This window comes from Narcine bancroftii, chromosome 1 (assembly GCF_036971445.1).
Source record: "Narcine bancroftii isolate sNarBan1 chromosome 1, sNarBan1.hap1, whole genome shotgun sequence".
NCBI lineage: Eukaryota > Metazoa > Chordata > Chondrichthyes > Torpediniformes > Narcinidae > Narcine > Narcine bancroftii.
In genome coordinates this window covers 391,602,973-391,628,768 of record NC_091469.1, presented here as the reverse complement: position 1 = coordinate 391,628,768, position 25,796 = coordinate 391,602,973, and the positions used below count along the sequence as shown (strand labels likewise).

The window sequence follows — 25,796 nt, the reverse complement described above, 5'->3', positions numbered from 1 at the left end:
TCATGGCTGTGAGTCAGAGGAGGAGGAGCTTACTGAAAGTGAGTCAGAGGAGGAGGAGCTTGCTGAAAGTGAGTCAGAGGAGAAGGTAAGCTATTAAAGTTGGGGGCTTACCAGGGCTTGGGCCTACTTGGTTCGGCTGGGAGTCGGAGGAGGAGCTTGGAGAGAGAGTCGGGCTGTGAGTCAGAGGAGGAGGAGCTTGTTGAAAGTGACAGGGCTAATTGTTCAAGGGGCCAATAAAAGGAGTGAAAGGGGAGGGAGCGGCCAACGAGGAACGGCTTCGGCGAAAGGAGGCAAGGAGAAAAGGTAAGCTGAGTTATTTGCCTTCGTATTCAGAGTCAATAGGGTTAGTGCTCTACTGGGTGTCAGATGTGGGAACAATGGGTGACCTCCACCCTCCCAAATGGCCACATCTGCACCAGGTGTACCGAGATGCAGTTACTAAGGGAGCGAATTAGGGATATGGAGTTGCAGATTGATGACCTGCAGCTTGTAAGGGAGAGTGAGGAGTTAATTATATAAGGAGACCTTGAAGATAATTAAATTTTATCTTAAGAGATAAGATTTGAAGTAAACAACTTTTGGATAAAATAAGCCATGGTCCCACTGCTGAAGTTTGAGACTCTCCAATAGGTGGCAACATCTCTCAGCAAGAAGAAGAACTTCAAGAGTCCAGCTAACGTCCCGGTGTAGGGAGGTAGAGAAGCTGCTACCGGCGCCCCGACAACCTATACAAGTGTGCAGTCGTTGCCTCGCTTCGGCAGTTGGGACCAATCCAGGCGTTGATAAAGTATAATTGGGAAGGGCTTGCATATTGTAGTGTGAATTCAGCTTTAGATTTAGTAATAAAGCCTTGTATAAACTGAACTGCTCTCGGTGTGTGTGTGTGTGTGTGTGTGTGTGTGTGTGTGTGTGTGTGTGTGTGTGTGTGTGTGTGTGTGTGTGTGTGTGTGTTCTTTCGGTAGCTCAAACACTGTGACCAATCTAAAACGAACAAAATGAGAGGTATAAGTTTACCCAAGACAATTGGCGCTGTGAGCAGGGTTGGTCTCAAGATGTTTCGCCGAAAGAAAGAGGTGAGCCCTGAGCAGTTCTTGATTCTGGGATGGACTTCAAAAGATGATGGGTTTGGCATGTTGGCCAATACCCTGTCTTTTTGCATTAGTTGAGATGAGAAGTTAGACCCATCAAGTGCTCCTCTGGGAGAGCGGGTTGCCACTCTCCTTCGAGAAAGTAAATTTCCTGGTAAAAAGGGGACGGTTTTAATCTGCTGGCCACAGCCTTACGCCACTCTGTTCAGCGTGAAGCAGAATTAGTTCAGCGAGAAGTAGAATCTCAGCTTAAGAGAGAGCGACTAGAGGAGGAGCTAGAAGCCCTGCGACAATGCTGTTCCATGATGAGTGAGATTGTTTGCACCAGTCAGGACCGAGCCAAAGAATGGGAGGATAAGCATGTCCAAACGATCTGCCGTAATATTAAACTCCGGCAGCAGCTCTGTGCAGATAAAGAAAGGCATGGAGTAGAACCCGATCCACATCATATTTGTGCCATGATAAGGAATGGTGACGATCCTGATGTAATTGATGAATGGGGCGGGAATATCTGGAAAGATGACCATGGTAATAATGCAGATACTCCTCAGCATGTGCCTAACATACTGCCCTCTCCACCTGCTGTTCACGCCTGCCCCATAAAGCAGCAGACTTCCCAAACAGACGAAAGGGGAGATGATGTAAGGGAAAAGAATGAAGGGATAGATACCCTGATCTCCCAAGAGGACCCAGGGGAAAATACCCGAACCCCTGCTTATGCTCAATGGCCCACCCCCTCTACAGATGGCCTTGGCCTCGTCCCGTCCACTGGGCAGAGGACCCTGTGGGCCAAAGTGGGAGCAGAGGTCAAGAGCACTCAATGATCCGTGACTTCTCTGTAAAAGAGCTGGCTGCCTATGGAGATCGATATAGGCAAAAGGCAGGAGAAACTCTGGCAGCCTGGCTCCTGCGTATTTGGGAGCAAGGAGGGGGTAATGTATATTTAACCCCTGAGGAATTGTTGGGATTAGGAACATTGACTACTGATATCCGGGTCACTGCTGAGCTGCGGGGTAGAGGAAGAGAGGTGGATTACTTACTTGCCACTCTAGGGGATGCCCTGCTACAAGTATACCCATCACCAGTAGATTGGGATTTACATTTGCAGAACAATTGGGGCACCCCAGAGGAGGGTTTAGCAGTAATTCGTCAACAGGCCCTGGCCTCTGCCTTGTATGCAGGGCATTTGAAGCTGTGGGTACATGGGGGGAGCCCTCATGAAGAGATATTCACGGCCAGAATGCATACTAGATTGGTTCGTTCCGCTCAACCCACTACACGGGGATTGGTTCTGTCCATAACTAGTCTGCTAATTGGGCACCCTGTGTTTGAGGCGGTGCATGCCTTATCTGGGCTTCAAGAATTAGAGTAGGGAGGTAAAATCCACTCACATACAACCCAGGTTAAATCAGACAAGCAGGATGAAAAGAGAGGGGCTACTGCTAATAATGGACCGACAAGAAAGGACCTTTTTCTGTTAAAGTTAGGCATACCTAAAAGTGATATTGATGGGAAACCTCCTGCAGTCCTTTATGCCCTTTATAAGAGGAAAGCAGGGGAACATCATCCCCAGCTGTTGAGTCCTCCTGGCCCAGCTGTGCCTTCTTCTCCCATTGCTGCTCCTATCGAGCCAGCTTCTCTTGCTCCAGTTATTCGTGATGAGATACAACAAATGGTTAAAAAGGCTCTTATGGATAATAGTGGCATGTGGGCCTGGAAGCCCCCGAACCCTACTAAAGCATGAGGGTGTGGGCAGGGCCCCCGTGTCTACTCCATTGAGATAAGGCGGATACACGGGGACCCACGGCTCTACATACCGTTAACAGTCCATTGGGGTGGGGGTAATGACCACCAATATTTGGCCTTGGTCGATACTGCTGCGGAGCACTCGGTGATTCCAGGTAACTCTGACTTCTGGACTGGACTGACCTTTCGAATAGAGGGGATGGGAGGAGCGATCACCCTGGCGAAGGAAATAAAAGTCCACGCCATGGTGGGTGTTGGCCCTTCCCCTATATGGTTATGTGGCCTGGTGGCTGCCACTGACGAATGTATCCTGGGTATGTTGGCCAGTACGGCCCTTAATACTAGCCAAGAGGGATTTGCATTTGGAAATTGGACTATTATGAAAAGACTAGTGGTGGGTCGGCTAAGTGGGATCCTGTGATGGTGCCTCCCCCCCCCGAAACCAGTATGCATTCCACAATATCGCCTCCCTGGGGGGCAGGAAGAGATTACTGCCACCATCGATGCTTTGCAAGAAGAAGGGGTAGTGAGGCCCACAAAGTCACCCTTTAATAGCCCTGTTTGGCCGGTCCAGAAACCGGATAGCTCCTGGAGATTGACTGTTGACTATCGTTTTTTGAACAAACATACCCCACCACTTGCTTCGGCAGTTCCGGACATTATTACCCTTATTGAAAACATTGCTACTGGGAACTCAGCAACATGGTATGCTGTCATTGATCTCGCTAATGCCTTCTTCAGTATTCTTATAGACGAGGTCTCACAGGATCTGTTCGCCTTTACCTGGAAGGGGAGCCAGTATACCTTCACTGCCTCCCTCAGGACTATGTACACTCTCCCACTATTTGCCACAGCCTAATTTCCCGTGATTTGGAGATGGTGCCAGTATCGCCTTCCCTCTCAATTCAACATTATATTGATGATGTGATGATCCAAGGGGTCACGGAAGAGATGGTACAGAAAGCAGAACAAGAGGATGCCTGGTTTACTGATGGTAGCAGCCGGTGGATGCAAGGAAAGCAGAAGTGGAAGGTGGTGGCTTACTATCCCAGGTCAGGAAATCACTTATTGGAGGAGGGGGATGATGGCTCCAGTCAGTATGCTGAGTTGAAGGCGGTCACTTTACCACTAGACCCCCATGATCACCCTCTTCGCTTGTTTACTGATTCCTGGGCTGTGGATAATGGACTAGTGGTATGGATGCCTGATTGGCAAAAGAATGACTGGCTGGTACATGACCGCCCAGTATGGGGCAAACAGTTGTGGCAGCTGTTGTGGGATGCTTCCCATCATCGTGAGATAACCGTATATCATGTTGATGCCCATACCAATGCGACGACGAACAAGGCACAACATAATGCAGTAGCAGATCAGCTTGTCACTCTCAGCCGCGCCGATACTTTCCCCCTGGCTCGATGGGCACATGAACAGAGTGGCCATTTTGGGGAGAAGGGATCAGCTATGTGGGCCCAAACACATGCCTTACCCATCCATCAGAACAATGTCTGCATGGTCGTGTGGACACGCCCAGCATGCCAGCTTGTGAAGTCCTGCACCGTTCTTCCTGGTCCTCATAGCCGAATAAGATGGGGTGCTCTCTCAGCTGCGGTCTGGCAAATTGATTACATAGGCCCTATGCCAGACTGTATGGGTAAACGATACGTCCTAGTAATGATTGACACCTTTTCAGGCCTAGTTTTTGCTTTTCCTACCAAGACAGCTGACCAAGCTAGCACTATCCAAGGACTAAACCATTTAATTTCTCGTTATGATGTACCAGAGGAAATTCAGTCTGATAATGGTTCGCACTTCTCCGGGAAGGCAATCTGTGATTGGGCAACTGACAACAGTATCTTATGGGTCCACCATATTCCTTATTACCCGCAGGCTTCCGGGTTAGTTGAACGAATGAACAGCTTACTGAAGGAACAAATTCGTTTGTAAACACCATTGGGGACCTTGAAGGGGTGGTGCAATGTGCTGCAGCAGGCAGTCGACAATTTGAATCATCGCCCTTTGAAGGGAAGTACACCTTTCCACCGACTTCTTCACGCTTCTGAACTACAGCCTATTCCAGAGGAAAAACAGTCATTGCCCCCCATTTCCGAGCCAGAGAATGCCAGACAAAAGGTATGGGTGGCACCACCAGGTAGTGGCCCTCCTGTAAAAGGGGAAATAGTGATACCTGTCCAGGGTAACACTTGGTGGGTAGCTATTGAGGGACAGGATGATTTAGTTTGTTTAAATACTGAACGCTTACGGGATCGTGAGTGACATATGACAGGCTTCTTTGTTCCAGGTCCTCCATCTTGTGCTCCTGCTGATCTGGCTTAACCGCTGCTTTGATGCCAGCAATTGGATTTGTAATGTCGAGGACGTTCCAAGGGAGTTGCCTGTGGGGGACACTGCCTGATGTATCCACTAATATATCTGATATTGTTAAGCATGTTTCAAAATCTGTTCGTGAGCTTCAGTGTCTGGGTATTGTGGCCCACAAGGATAGTTTGAATCCTTTTTCATGGTTAAATGGTACATTTGGGGGATTGGACCACAATATTCTCCGTTGGTTGCTCGCATTATTGTTTATTTTTGTGCTTATTATAGTTTTAGTTTCTCTTTTTCGCTCCTTCTGTACTCAAATGCTTGTAAGGTCTCATAAATGACAGGCTGCGACCAAGGGGTGGAATGTAATGGAAGATTTAAACTGTGTTTCTTACTTTTGCATCCTTTGCTTCTGCAAGGCTGAGAACCTGCTTGTTGCATATGAATTAGTGGACACACCTAAATTCCACCATGGGGCCCAGGATGCAGTTGAATCAGAGAAGATTATCTAAATTTACACTATATGGGGGCCAGGGATGCATATGAATCAGTAGGCATTATCCAACTTCCACCATGAGGCCCAGAGATGCAGTTGTCTTTTGTTGGTCGAAGACTGTCAGGAGACCTTGAAGATAATTAAATCTTATCTTAAGAGATAAGATTTGAAGTAAACAACTTTTGGGATATAAGCCACTTCACTGCTGAAGTTTGAGACTCTCCAAGAGGTGGCAACATCTCTCAGCAAGAAGAAGAACTTCAAGAGTCCAGCTAACGTCCCAATCAAGGGAGGTAGAGAAGCTGCTACCGGCACCCCGACAACCTATACAAGTGTGCAGTCGTTGCCTCGCTTTAGCAGTTGGGACCAGTCCAGGCATTGATAAGTATAATTGGGAGCATATTGTAGTGTGAATTCAGCTTTAGATTTAGTAATAAAGCCTTGTATAAACTGAACTGCTCTCGGGTGTGTGTGTGTGTGTGTGTGTGTGTGTGTGTGTGTGTGTGTGTGTGTGTGTGTGTGTGTGTGTGTGTGTGTGTGTGTGTGTGTGTGTGTGTGTGTGTGTGTGTTTTCTTTCGGTAGCTCAAACACTGTGACCAATCTAAAACGAACAAAATGAGAGGTATAAGTTTACCCAAGACAGGTACAAATTACATTGACAAGAAAAGTGAGGAGGTAATGAAAAGGGATTACAGTGAGCTGGGGCGAAAGCTGAAAGACAGGAACGCTAGGGTGGTGATCTCGGGATTACTACCTGTTCCAAATGCAAGTGATGAAAAGAATGTAAAAATAAGGAAAATGAACGTGTGGCTGAGGTGCTGGTGTACAGGGCAAGGATTTGACTTCTTGGATCATGGGGATCTCTTTTGGGGAAGGCATGATCTTTACAAGAGGGACAGGTTGCACCTAAATCCAAAAGGTGTCAACATTTTGGCAAGTATGTTTGGTACTGCAATGGGGCAAGGTTTAAACTAAATTGGCAGGGGTGTGGGAACCAGAGTGATAGTGAAAAGGGTAATGGCCAGGAATGGCCAGGAAAAGTAAAATAGGAAAAGTAATGTTGGGAGGAGAAAGTAAAAAATCAGATGGTGCAGTGAGTTTTCGGGACAATGATAATGTTAAAAAAATTACAAAGAAAAATAGTGGGCAGAAAAATTAAAAAAAAAAGGTTACAGAAGTCACTAGATATTAAAAGGACAACGAGCATAAGGGCACTTTATCTGAATGCCCGCAGTATTAGAAATAAGGTTAGTGAACTTGAGGCGCAAATCGGTACCCATGCCTATGATTTGGTAGCCATCACGGAAACATGGCTACAAGGTGACCCTAAATGGGAATTAATCTTTCAAGGGTATCAGGTGGTGCAAAGAGATAGAAAGGATGGTAAGAGAGGTGGAGTTGCAGTCTTAATGAAAGATGAGCTCCAATTGACATTTATCACATATAGGATCGATATGAGAATAAAAGCGATGGAGTTTATCTTTAGACATATGAGCTCTGTGAACAACTTTAAACTGTATTAGTGAATGTTTTGCACATAGAGAAGAAGAGTTTACCAGTCGCAGAATTTTATTCCAATTTTCATTGGAAATATGAAGATTGAGTTCTCTTTCCCAATCATTTTTAAACTTTTCAAAAGTCCCAGAATTTATTTTTGTAATTATATTATATAATTTAGATATCACACCTTTTGGAGGGAATTTTGAATATAGTATATCCTCTAAAACAGTCGTAGTCTCCCGATTGGGAAAAGAGGGTAAAGTCGAAACTAAGAAACTCCTAATCTGCAAATATCAAAAGAAATGAGATCGAGGTAAATCATATTTCATGGATAATTGTTCAAATGACATGAAAGAGTTATCCAAGAATAAATCCGAAAAGCATGTTATACCTTTAACTTTCCAGAGTAAATAAGCTTCCCTTACACATATGTTTTGGTCCTGTCCCTCTTTACAGAATTATTGGAAGGAAATTTTTTCCATTATATCTACTGTTTTGAATATTGATTTACAACCACATCCCATTACTGCAATTTTTGGATTACCTATGATAGATTTGACTTATTTATCTCTTCCTGCGGATCGTATGATTGCTTTTCTTACACTAATGGCTAGAAGATCTATACTATTGAATTGGAAAGAGGTTAATCCTCCCACTGTTTTCCAATGGTTTACCCAAACTATACTATGTTTAAATTTAGAGAAAATTAGAAACTCTGTCTATGAATCCCCTTCTAAGTTTGAGTTAACCTGGCGACCATTTATTCAATATTTTCATTTGTGGTGAGTTGATCTGGCTCTGTTTTCTTTCTATGATTATGTATGATAATTGGGCTGTAAGATGAGATCGGAGTGATCGGCGTGGTTTAGCTATATCTGTAGGTTTTTTTTAGTTTTTTTAATTCAGATTTGTTTTTTCTTCTTTTTTGGGGTTTTTTTTTCTCTTTTTTTCATATATTGTTATTAATTATATCATTTTTTTTAGAGATAGTTCACACCCTAAACTGATCTAAATTTTTTTTTATGATATATTTTTATTCTGTAATATTATTGTTTAATATCTCTGTATTAATTCATTACTTACTATGTATTTTTTATATCTCTTTGAACTGTATGTGTTTATAAATTATAATAATAATAAAAAGATTGAAAAAGAAAAAAGAAAGAAAGATGAGCTCCAGGCAGTAATGAGGGATGATATAAGATCTAAAGAGCATAATGTTGAGTCCATTTGGGTAGAGATAAAGAATAACAAAGGGAAAAAATTATTGGTGGGTGTTATCTATCGCCCACCAAATAACAGTAGTTTAATGGTACAGGAAATAAATAGAGAGATAAGTGAGGCATGTAATAATGATACGGCAGTAGTCATGGGGGACTTAAACTTCCACATAGATTGGGAAAATCAAGTTGGTCGTGGGAGTCTGGAAGAGGACATCATAGAATGCATCCGCGATAACTTTCTTGAGCAGCATGTTAAGGAACCCACAAGAGAAAATGCTCTCCTGGATCTAGTGTTGTGCAATGAGATAGAGTAAATGATGTAATAGTCAGAGACCATCTGGGAAATAGCGATGATAGGATGATTGAATTTCTCATTCAGATGGAAGGGAAATAGTTAGATCTAAAACTAATATATTATGCTTAAACAGGGGTGACTACCATAGGATGAGGGAGGAATTGGGCAGAGTGGACTGGGAGCACAGGCTAATTGATGAAACAGTTGAGGAACAGTGGAAGATTTTCAAATAAATATTTTGTAATGCTCAAAAAAATATATTCCAGTTAGGAAAAAGGGCAGCAAGGGAGGGAAAAATCAATTGTGGTTAATAAAGGAAATAAAGGAGAGTATAAAATTGAAGGCGCAGGTGTACAAAGCTGCAAAGAGCAGTGGGAAACTGGAAGATTGGGATAACTTTAAGAGACAACAAGGGGTTACAAAGCAGGTAATAAGAAATGGGAAAAAGGATTATGAAAGTAAATTGGCACAAAATATAAAAACAGAAAGCAAAAAATTTTATAAATATATAAAATGGAAGAGGGTGGCCAGAGTTAACATAGGACCCTTGGAGGATGAGAAAGGAAAACTGGTAGCAAAAAATGAGGAAATGGCCGAGGCACTGAACAAATATTTTGTGTCATTCTTCACGTTGGAAGACACGTCCAGCATGCCCAAGTGCGGAGTTAAGGATGCAAATGTTGGGGAGGGCCTTGTTAAAATAGTTGTTACAAAGGAAGTAGTGATGGAGAAACTAATGGGACTAAAGCCAGACAAATCACCTGATCCTGATGATATGCATCCAAGGATGCTGAAGGAAATGGCAGAAGTTATAGTTGATGCATTGGTGGTCATATACCAAAATTCCTTGGATTCTGGGCAGGTCCCGGCAGACTGAAAGACAGCAAATGTCACGCCACTTTTTAAGAAGGGGTCAGAAGTCTGGAAATTATTGGCCAATTAGCTTGATGTCTGTAGTTGGAAAAATGCTTGAAGCTGTCATTAAAGATGAAATAATGAAACTTTTGGAACGTAAGGGTTCAATCAGGCAGACACAGCATGGTTTTAGAAAGGGAAGATCTTGTTTGACAAACTTGTTAGGATTCTTTGAGGATATAATGGACGTGGTGGATAGAGGGGAACAGGCTGATGTTGTATATTTGGATTTCCAGAAAGCGTTTGATAAGGTGCCGCACAAGAGACTTATCAGTAAGTTACAGGAAAGTGGAGTCCGGCGAAGTATATTGGCCTGGATTGAAAATTGGTTGTCTGACAGGAGGCAGAGAGTCGGGATAAATGGGAGTTTTTCAGGTTGGCAGAGAGTGGTAAGTGGGGTGCCGCAGGGGTCAGTGTTAGGCCCACAACTGTTCATCATTTACATTGATGACTTGGAGGAGGAGACAAAATGTGGTGTAGCCAAGTTTGCGGATGACACCAAATTGAGTGGAAGAGCAAATTGTAATGAGGATGTGGAGAGTCTGCAGAGGGATATAGTTAAGCTGGATGAGTGGGCAAAGGTCTGGCAGATGGAGTACAATATTAGTAAGTGTGAGGTTATCCACTTTGGCAAGAAAAATAAAAGAGCTGAATATTATTTAAAGGGTGAAAAACTACAGCATGCTGTTGTGCAGAGGGACTTGGGAGTGCTTGTGCATGAATCGCAAAAAGTTAGGTTGCAGGTGCAGCAGGTTATTAAGAAGGCAAATGGAATGTTGGCCTTCATCGCTAGAGGAAATGAATTCAGGAGTAGGGAGGTAATGTTGCAACTGTATAGGTACTGGTGAGACTTCACCTGGAGTACTGTGTCCAGTTCTGGTCTCCATATTTGAGGAAGGATATACTGGCTTTGGAGATGATCCAGAGGAGGTTTACTAGGTTGATCCCTGGGATGAAGGGGTTGACTTATGATGAAAGATTAAATCGTCTAGGATTGTATTCGCTCGAGTTCAGAAGAATGAGAGGAGATCTTATAAGATTATGAAGGATATGGATAGGATAGATGTAGGAAGGTTTTTTGAACTGGCGGGAGAAACTAAAACGAGAGGACACAATCTCAAGATTTGGGGGAGTAGATTTAGGACAGAGATGAAGAAAAATAGTTTTTCCCAGAGAGTAGTGAATGTTTGGAATTCTCTAACCAGGGAAGTGGTTGAGGCTGCCTCATTAAACATATTTAAAATTTGGTTAGATAAATTTTTACATGATAGAGGAATTGGGGGATATGGGGAGAAGGCAGGTAGGTGGAGTTAGGTCATAAATTAGATCAGCCATGATTGTATTGAATGGCGGAGCTGGCTCAATGGGCCATTTTTGGCCTACACCTGTTTCTATTTCCTATGTTCCTATGTTCATGCACTGCCAGACTAAGACTGCTTATAAATTGGAAGAATAACACCTCAAGTTATGTCTGGACACCCTCCAGATGGCTGGCATTAACATCATCTTCTTTGGTTCCTACCTCCCATCTCTCCCCATCCCCATCCCTATTTCTCCTTTCCTCCAGCTCTGACTCTTTCTCTTTCCTTTTCCCTTTGTCCCCTTTCTTCCAGCTTTGCATTCAAAGAGACATCCCCTCCCTCATTATTTCACTCATTTCCTCTCCTGTCCTCCTATTTATGTCCAATGATCACCTTTTGTCTGTTGGCCTGCAGTCCTCCCCCGTCCTTCCTTCCCTTCATTCCAGATCTTTTATTCAGGTGCCTGCCTCCTTTTTGCTCATACCTTGAAGAAGGATCCAGATGCGAAACCATGTTAGATATCTTTACCTTGTATGTATACTACAAGGCCTGCTGAGTTTCTTGAGCATTTTTGAACATTCCTGTACAGAAAGCATTTACCTTTCGAGTACAAAAGCCTGGTGAACTTTATACATGTTAAGTTCTGTGCACAGTTTACATACACTTGTGCTTAGAAGTAGAAGAGGGGTTAAGTTGTGTTAGTTAAGTTAATAGAGAGAAGTTAAAGTTTGATTCTGTTTTCATGTTTAAAGATAATTAAAAACAACTTTTGTTTAATTAACTACTTAACTTGGTGAATGTCTATTGCTGCTGGGTTTTGGGTCCTTTGGGCTTGTAACAGTCTTCATAAATCAAACTACTGAGTATATAAGTTGGGATGCGATGATGAAGTTTGTATAAGACATTGGTGAAGCCAAATTTGAAGTATTGTGTGCATTTTTTGTCACCTAACTACAGGAAAGCTATGAGTAAGATTGAAAGACTGCAGGGAAGATTTACAAGGATGTTGCAATGAAAGGATAAACAAGTTAGGACTTTATTCACTGGAACACTGAAGATGAGGGGAGATTTGATAGAAGTATACTAAATTATGATGGGTATAGACAGGGTAAATGCAAAGCAGGCTTTTTGCACTGAGGGTAGGTGAGATAAAAAATGAGGGAACATGGGTTAAGGGCAAAAGAAGAAAAGTTTAAAGGGAACATTAGGTGGAATTTCTTCTTGCAGAGAATGGTGGAGCGTGCAATGTGCTTCTAGCTAAATTGGAAAATGCAGGCTTAATTTTGACATTTAAGAAAAATTTGATCAGGTACGTGGATGGGAGGGGAATGGAGGGCATGCTAGAGTGGTCTATGGTACTATAGTTCAAAATATCCAGTATCTACTTAATACTGAATATTCATTGTCCTCTTCAACCTAAATGTTTTAAGTTTGATGTTGCAGAAATCAACAAATTTCTAAACTGATCACTCTTGTTAAATTTGGAATTATTAGAATGAAATAGAAGTCAAACAGAATTACCTCTAAAATATCATCGGGTATAACTTTTCTCCATTTTGGCGTAGATTGAATTAATTCATAAGAATTGACCATGACTTCAATCACTTTTGGACTGGCACAGCATGATTGTAGAACCTATACATACACATAAGAAGTAATTTCAGTCAAACCTTTGGCTTAATTTAATGAAGAATAAATCGGAATCACTGATGCATAAATAATTATTTAAACTTACACCAATATATGTTTTGTTCATCTCCTACATAATCCCACTCTATTGGACCAGAGCATTGTGCTGGAGAAGAATGATGCCTGACCCCTGTCCTGAAAGACTCTCACCCCACCCTTTGGCTCAAGTTGTGGAAGAGATAAGTCTCAATCAATCAATCTAAATGGAAGAGGCAGTTTAGGAATGGAGAAGGGAAAGTGGCAAAGGTAAAAAATGGTGGGAAAGAAAATAAGGGAGTGAGAGAAAGAAAGAATGAATAGGAGAAAGAGAGGGATGGGAGAGAGAAATGGATAGTATAGAGAGTGAAAGCGAGAGAGAGAAAGAGAGTGGAAGTACAAAAAAGAGAGAGAAGGCATGAAGTGAGAGAATGAAATTGGAGAAGTATGGTGGATGGGAGACAGAAGGTGTTATTTTATATTCATTTCCTGAATTCCCTTGAGATGTTGCTGGTGCGTCACCTTTTAGAATCACTGCTGTTCTTCTTGTGTAGTTATTCCCACCATGCTGTTGGGATTGTGGGAATATTATCAACACTATCAAGGACAATACAGCCCATTTGACTGTGGAATAAGGGAGAGAAGGAGATATTTATGGGAAAGAAAGGAATAGCAGGGTTTTCAGGAATCACAGGAAGTAGACTCAGTGACAATCAAGGCCAATCATGTATAGTAAAACCCCTGGGATCTGGCACCTATGGGGATTGGCAGATGCTGGATAAGTAAATTTTCTTGTTGCTTAAGACTTACTCTTACAATACCTATTATACATTTGCATTAAGAATAAACAGTTTAAAAGACAGAAATAAAGTTGAGAACCCCTTATCCAAAGTTCCAAAATCCGAAACTTTTTGAGCGCCGACATTACGCCACACGTGGGTGCCAATTTGTTAGCAACCGTCGTCACTGCCAGACCTGCATGCATTACTCACTGTGCTTTATTTGCCATCCAGCAGAATTTCTAGTATAGGTACACGATCCTTTATCTGGAACCCTTGGGGGACAGTGTGTTCTGAATATCTACTTTATCCGAATTTCGGAAATACCACCCAAATTTTGCTGCCGTAGCTACCCCCACCCCGTTTCAGTCCCATGGCCGCCTCCCCAACCACGGTCCCTCGGCCGCCTCCCCCGCCCGCCGGTCCCTCGGCCGCCTCCCCCGCCCGCCGGTCCCTCGGCCGCCTCCCCCGCCCGCCGGTCCCTCGGCCGCCTCCCCCGCCCGCCGGTCCCTCGGCCGCCTCCCCCGCCCGCCGGTCCCTCGGCCGCCTCCCCCGCCCGCCGGTCCCTCGGCCGCCTCCCCCGCCCGCCGGTCCCTCGGCCGCCTCCCCCGCCCGCCGGTCCCTCGGCCGCCTCCCCCGCCCGCCGGTCCCTCGGCCGCCTCCCCCGCCCGCCGGTCCCTCGGCCGCCTCCCCCGCCCGCCGGTCCCTCGGCCGCCTCCCCCGCCCGCCGGTCCCTCGGCCGCCTCCCCCGCCCGCCGGTCCCTCGGCCGCCTCCCCCGCCCGCCGGTCCCTCGGCCGCCTCCCCCGCCCGCCGGTCCCTCGCCGCCTCCCCCGCCCGCCGGTCCCTCGGCCGCCTCCCCCGCCCGCCGGTCCCTCGGCCGCCTCCCCCGCCCGGCCGGTCCCTCGGCCGCCTCCCCCGCCCGCCGGTCCCTCGGCCGCCTCCCCCGCCCGCCGGTCCCTCGGCCGCCTCCCCCGCCCGCCGGTCCCTCGGCCGCCTCCCCCGCCCGCCGGTCCCTCGGCCGCCTCCCCCGCCCGCCGGTCCCTCGGCCGCCTCCCCCGCCCGCCGGTCCTCGGCCGCCTCCCCCGCCCGCCGGTCCCTCGGCCGCCTCCCCCGCCCCCCGCCGGTCCCCTCGGCCGCCTCCCCCGCCCGCCGTCCCTCGGCCGCCTCCCCCGCCCGCCGGTCCCTCGGCCGCCTCCCCCGCCCGCCGGTCCCTCGGCCGCCTCCCCGCCCGCCGGTCCCTCGGCCGCCTCCCCGCCCGCCGGTCCCTCGGCCGCCTCCCCCGCCCGCCGGTCCCTCGGCCGCCTCCCCCGCCCGCCGGTCCCTCGGCCGCCTCCCCGCCGCCGGTCCCTCGGCCGCCTCCCCCGCCCGCCGGTCCCTCGGCCGCCTCCCCCGCCCGCCGGTCCCTCGGCCGCCTCCCCCGCCCGCCGGTCCCTCGCCGCCTCCCCGCCGCGGTCCCTCGGCCGCCTCCCCCGCCCGCCGGTCCCTCGGCCGCCTCCCCGCCCGCCGGTCCCTCGGCCGCCTCCCCCGCCCGCCGGTCCCTCGCCGCCTCCCCCGCCCGCCGGTCCCCTCGGCCGCCTCCCCCGCCCGCCGGTCCCTCGGCCGCCTCCCCCGCCCGCCGGTCCCTCGGCCGCCTCCCCCGCCCGCCGGTCCCTCGGCCGCCTCCCCGCCCGCCGGTCCCTCGGCGCCTCCCCCGCCCGCCGGTCCCTCGGCCGCCTCCCCCGCCCGCCGGTCCCTCGGCCGCCTCCCCCGCCCGCCGGTGCCTCGGCCGCCTCCCCCGCCCGCCGGTGCCTCGGCCGCCTCCCCCGCCCGCCGGTGCCTCGGCCGCCTCCCCCGCCCGCCGGTGCCTCGGCCGCCTCCCCCGCCCGCCGGTGCCTCGGCCGCCTCCCCCGCCCGCCGGTGCCTCGGCCGCCTCCCCCGCCCGCCGGTGCCTCGGCCGCCTCCCCCGCCCGCCGGTCCCCCGGCCGCCTCCCCCGCCCGCCGGTCCCTCCGGCCGCCTCCCCGCCGCCTCCCCCGGCCGCCTCCCCCGGCCGCCTCCCCCGGCCGCCTCCCCCGGCCGCCTCCCCCGGCCGCCTCCCCCGGCCGCCTCCCCCGGCCGCCTCCCCCGGCCGCCTCCCCCGGCCGCCTCCCCCGGCCGCCTCCCCCGGCCGCCTCCCCCGGCCGCCTCCCCCGGCCGCCTCCCCCGGCCGCCTCCCCCGGCCGCCTCCCCCGGCCGCCTCCCCCGGCCGCCTCCCCCGGCCGCCTCCCCCGGCCGCCTCCCCCGGCCGCCTCCCCCGGCCGCCTCCCCCGGCCGCCTCCCCCGGCCGCCGCCTCCCCCGCCGCCTCCCCCGGCCGCCTCCCCCGCCCGCCGGTCCCCCGGCCCCCTCCCCCGCCCGCCGGTCCCCCGGCCGCCTCCCCCGCCCGCCGTCCCCCGGCCCCCTCCCCCGCCCGCCGGTCCCCCGGCCCCCTCCCCCGCCCGCCGGTCCCCCGGCCGCCTCCCCCGCCCGCCGGTCCCCCGGCCGCCTCCCCCGCCCGCCGGTCCCCCGGCCGCCTCCCCGCCCGCCGGTCCCCCGGCCGCCTCCCCCGCCCGCCGGTCCCCCCGGCCGCCTCCCCCGCCCGCCGGTCCCCCGCCGCCTCCCCCCGCCCGCCGGTCCCCCGGCCGCCTCCCCCGCCCGCCGGTCCCCCGGCCGCCTCCCCCGCCCGCCGGTCCCCCGGCCGCCTCCCCCGCCCGCCGGTCCCCCGGCCGCCTCCCCCGCCCGCCGGTCCCCCGGCCGCCTCCCCCGCCCGCCGGTCCCCCGGCCGCCTCCCCCGCCCGCCGGTCCCCCGGCCGCCTCCCCCGCCCGCCGGTCCCCCCCGGCCGCCTCCCCCGCCCGCCGGTCCCCCGGCCGCCTCCCCCGCCCGCCGGTCCCCGGCCGCCTCCCCCGCCCGCCGGTCCCCCGGCCGCCTCCCCCGCCCGCCGGTCCCCCGGCCGCCTCCCCCGCCCGCCGGTCCCCCGGCCGCCTCCCCCGCCCGCCGGTCCCCCGGCCGCCTCCCCCGCCCGCCGGTCCCCCGGCCGCCTCCCCCGCCCGCCGGTCCCCGGCCGCCTCCCCCGCCGCCGGTCCCCCGGCCGCCTCCCCCGCCCGCCGGTCCCCCGGCCGCCTCCCCCGCCCGCCGGTCCCCCGGCCGCCTCCCCCGCCCGCCGGTCCCCCGGCCGCCTCCCCCGCCCGCCGGTCCCCCCGGCCGCCTCCCCCGCCCGCCGGTCCCCCGGCCGCCTCCCCCGCCCGCCGGTCCCCCCGGCCGCCTCCCCCGCCCGCCGTCCCCCGGCCGCCTCCCCCGCCCGCCGGTCCCCCGGCCGCCTCCCCCGCCCGCCGGTCCCCCCGGCCGCCTCCCCCGCCCGCCGGTCCCCCGGCCGCCTCCCCCGCCCGCCGGTCCCCCGGCCGCCTCCCCCCGCCCGCCGGTCCCCCCGGCCGCCTCCCCCGCCCGCCGGTCCCCCGGGCCCGGCCTCCCCCGCCCGCCGGTCCCCCGGCCGCCCTCCCCCGCCCGCCGGTCCCCCGGCCGCCTCCCCCCCGGCCCGCCCGGTCCCCCGGCCGCCTCCCCCGCCCGCCGGTACCGCCCGCCGGTCCCCCGGCCGCCTCCCCCGCCCGCCGGTCCCCCGGCCGCCTCCCCCGCCCGCCGGTCCCCCGGCCGCCTCCCCCGCCCGCCGGTCCCCCGGCCGCCTCCCCCGCCCGCCGGTCCCCCGGCCGCCTCCCCCGCCCGCCGGTCCCCCGGCCGCCTCCCCCGCCCGCGGTCCCCCGCCGCCTCCCCCGCCCGCCGGTCCCCCGGCGCCTCCCCCGCCCGCCGGTCCCCCGGCCGCCTCCCCCGCCCGCCGGTCCCCCCGGCCGCCTCCCCCCCCGCCGGTCCCCCGGCCGCCTCCCCCGCCCGCCGGTCCCCCGGCCGCACTCCCCCGCCCGCCGGTCCCCCGGCCGCCTCCCCCGCCCGCCGGTCCCCCGGCCGCCTCCCCGCCCGCCGGTCCCCCGGCCGCCTCCCCCGCCCGCCGGTCCCCCGGCCGCCTCCCCCGCCCGCCGGTCCCCCGGCCGCCTCCCCCGCCCGCCGGTCCCCCGGCCGCCTCCCCGCCCGCCGTCCCCGGCCGGCCTCCCCCGCCCGCCGGTCCCCGGCGCCTCCCCCGCCCGCCGGTCCCCGGCCGCCTCCCCGCCGCCGGTCCCCCGCGCCTCCCCGCCGGCCCCGGCCGCCCCCCCGCCCCCCGGGCCCCCCGCCGCCCCCCCCCCCCCGGTCCCCCGCCGCCTCCCCCGCCCGCCGGTCCCCGGCCGCCTCCCCCGCCCGCCGGTCCCCCGGCCGCCTCCCGCCCGCCGGTCCCCCGGCGCCTCCCCCGCCGCCGGTCCCCGGCCGCCTCCCCCGCCGCCGGTCCCCGGCCGCCTCCCCCGCCCGCCGTCCCCCGGCCGCCTCACCCGCCCGCCGGTCCCCGGCCGCCTCCCCCCGCCGCCGGTCCCCCGGCCGCCTCCCCCGCCCGGCCGTCCCCGGCCGCCTCCCCCCCGCCGGTCCCCGGCCGCCTCCCCCGCCGCCGGTCCCCCGGCCGCCTCCCCCGCCCGCCGGGTCCCCCGGCCGCCTCCCCCGCCCGCCGGTCCCCCGGCCGCCTCCCCCGCCCGCCGGTCCCCCGGCCGCCTCCCCCGCCCGCCGGTCCCCCGGCCGCCTCCCCCGCCCGCCGGTCCCCCGGCCGCCTCCCCCGCCCGCCGGTCCCCTCGGCCCGCCTCCCCCGCCCGCCGGTCCCTCGCCGCCTCCCCCGCCCGCCGGTCCTCGGCCGCCTCCCCCGCCCGCCGGTCCCTCGGCCGCCTCCACCCGCCCGCCGGTCCCTCGGCCGCCTCCCCCCGCCGCCGGTCCCTCGGCCGCCTCCCCCGCCCGCCGGTCCCTCGGCCGCCTCCCCCGCCGCCGTCCCGCGCCTCCCCTCGCCGCCGGTCCTCGCCGCTCCGCCCGCCGCCGTCCCTCGGCCGCCTCCCCCGCCCGCCGGTCCCTCGGCCGCCTCCCCCCCGCCCGCCGGTCCCTCGGCCGCCTCCCCCGCCCGCCGGTCCCTCGGCCGCCTCCCCCGCCCGACGGTCCGTCAGCTGCTTCCCCCAACTACCGGTCACCACTTGCCAGATTTGGAGCTTTCCAGATTTTAGAAATCCGGATAAAGGATCGTGTACCTGTATTTATCTTCTTTTGTAAACAGAGATCGTTTTTTTTGTAAGTACAAAATATTATTTTCATGTGAAATCTGAAATTCATCTCCACCTAAAATGCCATGTTACATGACCAACAACATTATTGCATTGAAAAATTAAAATACAGTGTACTGTACCTTTTGATCATAACACAGCATTGTAGCCTACCGTTGCTTGATGTTTAACAGCTGATACACGTTTTCTGCTGTTGCTCCTGTGCTGCTTAGTTATCCTAAATTCATTATTCAAAATCCAAAAAAATCCAAAATTCAGAAACACTGGTGGTCTCATGCATTTCAAATAAGGGTTCTCAACCTGTATTGTACTTATACTCAACAACCGTCACTTGCAAGAATATATAAACCTTAAAGAATTTTACGTTATTTTCAGTCGCATTCTTTGAAAACATTTAACCATTGCTATATCTGCAGATTCTCCCCCTCTATGGAGCTGTCCAAAAGACAATAATATTAACACCTCCTCCTCCAAGTTTACAGATAATGCATCTGTCCTGGGTGACTCTTACTAATCAGGGATAAGGAGTCACTTTAAGAATGTCCAGACCAATGACGAGCGGCATCGATCATCTCTTCACCCTGGGCGATGCATCACAGTTTCACACAATTTTATTCAAATGGCTGTTTTGAGCAAAGTACAACCAACGTTCTCCGCTGGATGAATATTTGTTTCCATCTTCATCAAAGGTTATTGTGTTACTTCAGGGGAACATTTACTTTTCAGAAACAGGTGAGACGAATCTCAGTTGTTTGCTGCACTGATACCTAGCTTACAGAGTACACTCTGGACACACCAACCAGAGGGCTTCATTGTTCATAGACTGGATCGGATTCTGGCAAAGGGAAAGGGGATGGTGGGTGTATTTTCATTAATACTGGGTGGTGTACGGTTATTGAGATTATGTTGACCTCCTGCTCTATTGCCTTAGAGCAAATCTCAATTAAATGCAGACCCTTCAATCTACCCCGAGAGTTCTCATCAGTGATTCCAATCAGTGTTTATATCCCTCCCAATACCAATTACAAGGAGCTGCATGATGTGATCAGTAAACATGAGACACCCCACCCTAATGTACTACAAATCTTAGTTGTTGACTTTAACCAGGTCTGTCTCAATAAAACCCTGCTTAACTACCAGCTTAACTACCACCAGCATCTACCAAAGTCCCAGCACACTAGATCACAACTACACCAAGATAAGGAAAGCCTCCCGTTCTTTCTCAAGTATGCTTTTGCAAATTGGATCACCTGGCTGTGCTCCTTCTACCTTCACACAGAGAGAGCCCAAAAAGAGAGACCTCAGAGATCAGGACAATTAGAAGGTGGTCGCAGGAGGTTGAAGAATGGTTATAGGACTTCCTTGATTGCAGTGTTCAAGGATTTGGCTGAGGATCTGAATGATTACACCAAGGCTGTCACAGACCTTATCAAAACAGCTGTGTATGACTGTGTCCCCACTAAATCAATTAGGGTTTTCCTCATCCAGAAACCCTGGAATGAAATCCAGAACCTGCTGAGAGCCAGATCAAAGGGATTTAAGGTCAGAGGCCCAGATCACACCAGAAGGAATATGTATGACTTTCGGAAAGCTATCTCCTGGCCAAAGTGAAGTTTCCAGATGAAAATGGAAATAATGAAGGATACCCAACTGCTGTCGCAAGGTCTAAATGGTGTAACCTGCTACAAAACCAAATTTGATGCAATAGGAAACAGTTAAGCTTCTCTCCCAGATGCACTCAATGCTATCTATGTCCAATTTGACCATAGAACCATCACTGTGCACTCCCATGTCCCTTGATGATCCTCTCTTGTCCATATCCGAGGGTGACCTGTGGGCTGCCTTCAGATGAGTGAATATGAGGAAAGCATCGGTCTGGATGGAGTTTCTGGCCAAGTATTAAAATTCTGTGCTGACCAACTTACCAATGTGTTCACAGATATTTTCAACATCTCACTCTGGCAGGGTGAGACAACAATAGTACCAGTGTCCAAAAAGAGCGTTATAACCTCCTAAATGACCATTGACTAGTGGCACACACATTGACAGGATGAAGTATTTTGAAAGGCTGAAGACTATCAGCTCCTGGCTGAGCAGCGACTTGGATCTGTTCCAATTCACCTATCATAGCAACAGGTGGATGCCATCTCACTGGTGCCCCACAAAGCCCTGGAACTCCTGGACAGCAAAGATACATACATCAGGATGCTCTTTATTGACTACAGTTCAGCATTTAACACCATCATCCCCTCAAAATTGATCTTCAAACTCAAGTCCTGGCACTCAACACCTCACTGTGTAATTGGATCCTGGATTTCCTCACCTCCAGACGACAATCAGTAAAGATTGATCAGAACATCTCCTCCACAATCTCCATCAGCACTGGATCATGGCATGGATTTGTTCTTAGCCCCGTGCTCTGCTCGCTTTACACTTATAAATATGTGGCTTGGTATGAAAACAATACAATCTACAAATCTGCTGAGGATACTACGGTAGTGGGTTGAATAAAAATGGAGCACACAATTCATCCAAAATATACAGTCGAAATTTACGAAATTCCCCTTCCTTTGAATTATAAATGAACTATACAATTTTTTTTACATGCGCTGAATAGGACTGAGACGCGAGGAAGATTCGATAATGAGAAGGATACATTTTTATGTTATACTTTCATACAGTCCATGAGTCTATAAAACTTTCCGTGGAGCCTGTGTCCATTTACCTTCACTATTAGCAGAGAGTTACTGAGCTGGTGAGATCTGTTCTGGTCGAGGACCAGCAATGCCAGTTCACCAGAGATGCCTTGTTCCTCACTCAAGTGCCCCCCCCATCCTGAATGGACCTGTGCAAGTAAGATGGTGCCGCTCTCCTTCCTTCTCTGACAATGATGGCTCTGAATTTGAATTCGGGCTGCGGCAAGATGGCCGCCGAGCCTTTTCGCGCCGTTTCTGAAGACGACGGGTGGCGCAGCAGGCAATCTTGGGCAGGTTGCGGGCACACGACTTGGGCCTGGAATCGGATCCAGGAGTGGTGCAGGCTGTGGACTTCTCTGGACCTTCCTTCGTGTAGCCCAATGTCCCTTCTTTCCGCAGCTGGAGCATGCCGACTCTTTAGTGGGGTAATGAGCACATTTTTGCAGAAAAAACACTTGTGGTGCAGGAAGCAGCAGCCGTTAGAGCAGGGGCAGACGTGGCGGGAGCAGCCAGTCCTTGGAAGTGCTCACCTGAGAGCGTGAGTTCACTGGCTTCGAGATCTTCATTTTTGAGCCTGGCCTGCTCCAGTGATTTGGCCAGCTTGACTTGACTAACGAGGTCCTTCTTTCTCAACTCGAGTAGTCGCTGCCTCACATACCTCGAGCAGAATCCTGCAGCCAGAGTGTCCCGGATCTGTTCGTCATCTTGGTCATGGCCCAAAGCCACTTCATAGCTGCACTTCTTAGCAAGTGTCCGCAGATTCAGAAAGTAGTTGTCGATCGACTCTCCGGGCTGTTGGCAATGTAGAACGAGCTGGTGCCTCGCTAGGACCTCATTCGGGGCCTTCATGTAGCAAGTCTTCAGCACCTTGATAGCAGCCTCGTACATCTAGCAGTCTCTGACGACTGAGTACTCCTTCTTTGTTCCTACCCTGGAGTTCATCTGTGTAGAAGACATCCCTGGTCGCGTTCAGGTAAGCCTGGAAGCAGTCTAGCCAATATGCGAACTCCTCAGCCGCTTAAGGGGACTAGGGGTCTATTAGCAGCATACTGGGCTTAGGTAATGCCTCCATCCTTGTTTTAAAAGCTAATAAAATTGTAGTGTAGATAAAAGTTCTCACACAACTGGAGGGAGAACAAATGCTTTTATTAGCTTTCAACAATGGGTAGGGTTGACTAGTAGGCTTCAGAGGGGTTCTGGGTTTAGGCAGGAAACCAGGGTTAGATATGGGTAATTTGGGGTGGAGCCAGGAGGTGGGGCCCATCATCAATACAGCACTCTCCCAGTAAATCCCAGTTCACTGCACACTGACAATAAATCTGAAAACTGAACCTTTTACAATTTTAAACTTACGTAATTTTACCTATTATTTTATTTTTAAAATGTTGCTTAATTTTTTTTCCCCCGGTTGCTTGAGGCTGCCAGTTGTCTGAATTCTGGGACACCGGGTGTTTTGCTATACTTCCAAATAAGGATGGTCTGTGACTTGGTCATGAACCTATAGGTGGTTGCATTCCCATCCATATCCTACCTCTGCCCTTCCTCGTGAGCTCTCCAATTTGAGAGGTGCTATTAGAGTATCATGCACGACGAACTGCAGTGCATTTTGTTATTGGCACAAAGATATTTGCCACTTGTTAGGCATTGATCATTTCCAGAAAAAAGGAACCTTAAAATTTAAGGCCATTAACATCCCCAACCATCAATGTTCTGGGATTCAATATTGTAGCTACTCTCTGCTAGAGGTAGAAGGAATGTATGTTTAGAAGGTTTGATGGAGTGTCAATCAAATGGGCAACTTTGATTTGGATGATGTTGAGCTTCATGAGAGTTGCTGGAACTGCACTTTTCCAGGGAAGTGGGGAGCAATTCATCTGGCTCCTGAGTTATGCTGATAGATAATGGAAAGATTTTGGAATTTCAAGATGTGAGTGATTCACCACGGGATACCTAGCCTCTAACATGCTCTTCCAGATTAGGTTCTGAACAATGCTGACTCAAACTACAGATGGTGGGGATCTCTGCAATGCAAAAGGCATTGGTAATTAGATTCCCTGTTCTGGACCATTGCATAATAAATGGTGAGTAAACTTGTGCCTGTATGATGTAAATGTCTTCAGTACACTGGAGAAGCACAAAAGCTGCAAATGGTGGGATATTGAGCAAACTATGCTGTTGGTGGAACCCACTGGGTCAGGCATCATCCATGGGTAGAAAAGGTTCAGTCAACATTTCAGGCTGAGACCCTTTATTGAGACTAAAATAAATAAGTAGGTAATATTATGTTTAAGAAAAAAAGAGATGTAAACAGTTGAATCAGATGGAGGTAGACGTACATAAAATTAGAAAAAAAATGATGTTCATGTTAGGTTTAAGACTGTCCATGAAAAATATAATCTGTCACTCCTCAGGTTGACATTTAACCTCACCCTGACAATGGATGAGGCCAGGAAGAAACTCAACATTGTAGGATTGGTGAAAGGAATTGAAATGGTTAGTGACGGGAAACTCACACATAGACCATTGCATGCGTGTCCATGCCTGAACATTGTCTAGATCTCCCTGCATGCAGGCAAGAGCTGTTTCATTTGCTGAGGAATTGAAAATGGAATTTTACATTCTCCCATCACATACTTCAGACCTTACAATGGAAAGGAAACAATTAAAATGACTGGGTCTGAAATACCGACTGCACTGAAGATCTTCTGCAGTATGTCTTAAGGCTGGGCTGATTTGAGAGAGTGGGGGAGTGAGGAGTGAGGTGAAATAAAGGGCTGAAGAAGAGAAATAGAGAGGAGAGAGTGGAAAGAGAAAGAGAGAGAGAGGAGCTAAAAGAAAGGAGTTTTGTGAGACAGTGGGATGTGGAGAAAATGAGGGAGAGATATGAAGGAGATGGTGGTGGAAAGTAGCAGATGACAGCTTTGAAAGAGGGGCGTGGGTGTGAGGTGAGAATGAGAGGGATTTGGAAAGTGAGAGGGCTATAATAGAGAGAACAGAGAATAAGGCAATAAATGGATGAGTGAGATGGGAGAGAAAAGGGTTGGATAGAGATAGTGCCAGTGAGAAAGTGTGAGAGAATGTGCTGGGGTTTGAGAGAGGTTTGGTAGGGAGAAAACTTGGAAGAGAGATGACTATGGGAAAGGGGATGGGTATGGTATTAATGGGTATGGATGAGAGAGTAGGGAGGGAGAGAGGATGGCAGGAAGAAGAGAGAGCAGCATAGGAGAGGCAGAGAAGTGGTAGAGAATGGTGTGGTCAATGGGGAGGGAGTAGAAGGGAAGTTATGGGTGGGTGAAATAAGGAGTTGGAGTGAATGGGTGGGATGGAGAGGTGACAGAGGTCTCCTTGCAATGTATCCTAATAAGGCATGCATGAATTGATTTGCTCCTTTTCTCCAAATCTATGTGCAATTTTGCATTGTCATTTTGTTGCACAGCAGAGTTGGATGACACACATGATTCTGAAAGTTTTACAGATAATTTTAAAGAAAAACATGTAAGCTGTGTTACCTTACAAATCCACCTCTTTGAAATATGCTTGCTGTGTCTCAATGACTATTGACGACTATACAAATTGTTTTCTGGAGAACATTAATTATTAGTCGGCATAGTGATTAGCATAATGTTATTACAGCCCCAGCGACCGGGACCAGGGTTCGAATCCTGCACTGTCTATAAGGAGTTTATATGTTCTCCCCGTGTCTGTGTGGGTTTCCTCTAGGTGCTCTGATTTCTTCCCACCATTCAAAAATGTACCAGGGGTTGTAGGTCTTTTGGTTGTAATTGGGTGGCATGGCTCACAGTCGAAAGGGCCTGTTTCTGTGCTGTATGACTAACTTTAAATTTATGCTGATCTGGTCAATTTTAGGTGAGTCTGTCGCATCAAAACTTACTGGTAATTGTTCTGCTTACCACCTGACTGAATTTTTCCATCATAATGAGTGGGAGTCAATGACTGGTGGTAATGGTGGAGAGAGAGAGGTGCAGTCATGTTCCTTTGTCAAAAGGTCATTCCAAAGTGAAAGGATGCAAATCCATCCAAACTAAACAGATGAGACTAGTTCAGTCAGTTGCTATTGTTGTATTGAACAACACCCACCTCAATCTAGTCAGTTTAACAAGCACAGACATGTACAATTGACAGAAATTAGCGTCAGAGTGAAAATCTTTTCAGATATGGTTGTACAAACATGTACCAGAGCATAATGAGTGTAGCTAGCCATCATAGCAGAAAACTATGATCACAGGCCAACTTTAATGAGAAATGAATGGACGAGACAAATCAAATTTGAACTGGAAGAAGGTTTTCAGCACCGATACTTCAAAGTTGCATCTTGGTTCATTCTGGGGAAGATATGATGATATATTTGGAGAAAGTTGCACAAGCTAAATCGAGGGCAATACAAACATTCACAACCAACCAGATGCAAAGTCCAGATAAACACAAGATAAAAACCAGACAAATGCAAGATAAAAGCCAGATAAGCGCAAGATAAAAGCCCAGATAAATGCAAAATAAAACTTCTTGGCCTCTCCTCTCTTTTATATTTGCCAATTCCCCATTCTTTTTAAGTCTTGATTAAGGGTGCTGACCTGAAATGTTGA

At 51.6% G+C, this 25,796-nt stretch overlaps 1 protein-coding gene across 3 annotated transcripts in view; it reads right to left on the bottom strand.

Annotated features, from left to right (window-relative positions):
• asb4 (ankyrin repeat and SOCS box containing 4) overlaps positions 1-25,796 on the bottom strand; it is a 52,127-nt gene that overhangs the window by 5,772 nt on the left and 20,559 nt on the right. For all 3 annotated transcript variants that reach the window (XM_069913672.1, XM_069913673.1, XM_069913674.1), the window contains exon 4: positions 12,408-12,521. In XM_069913672.1, the coding sequence (XP_069769773.1) occupies positions 12,408-12,521 (114 nt within the window). The remainder of the gene's footprint in view (positions 1-12,407; positions 12,522-25,796) is intronic.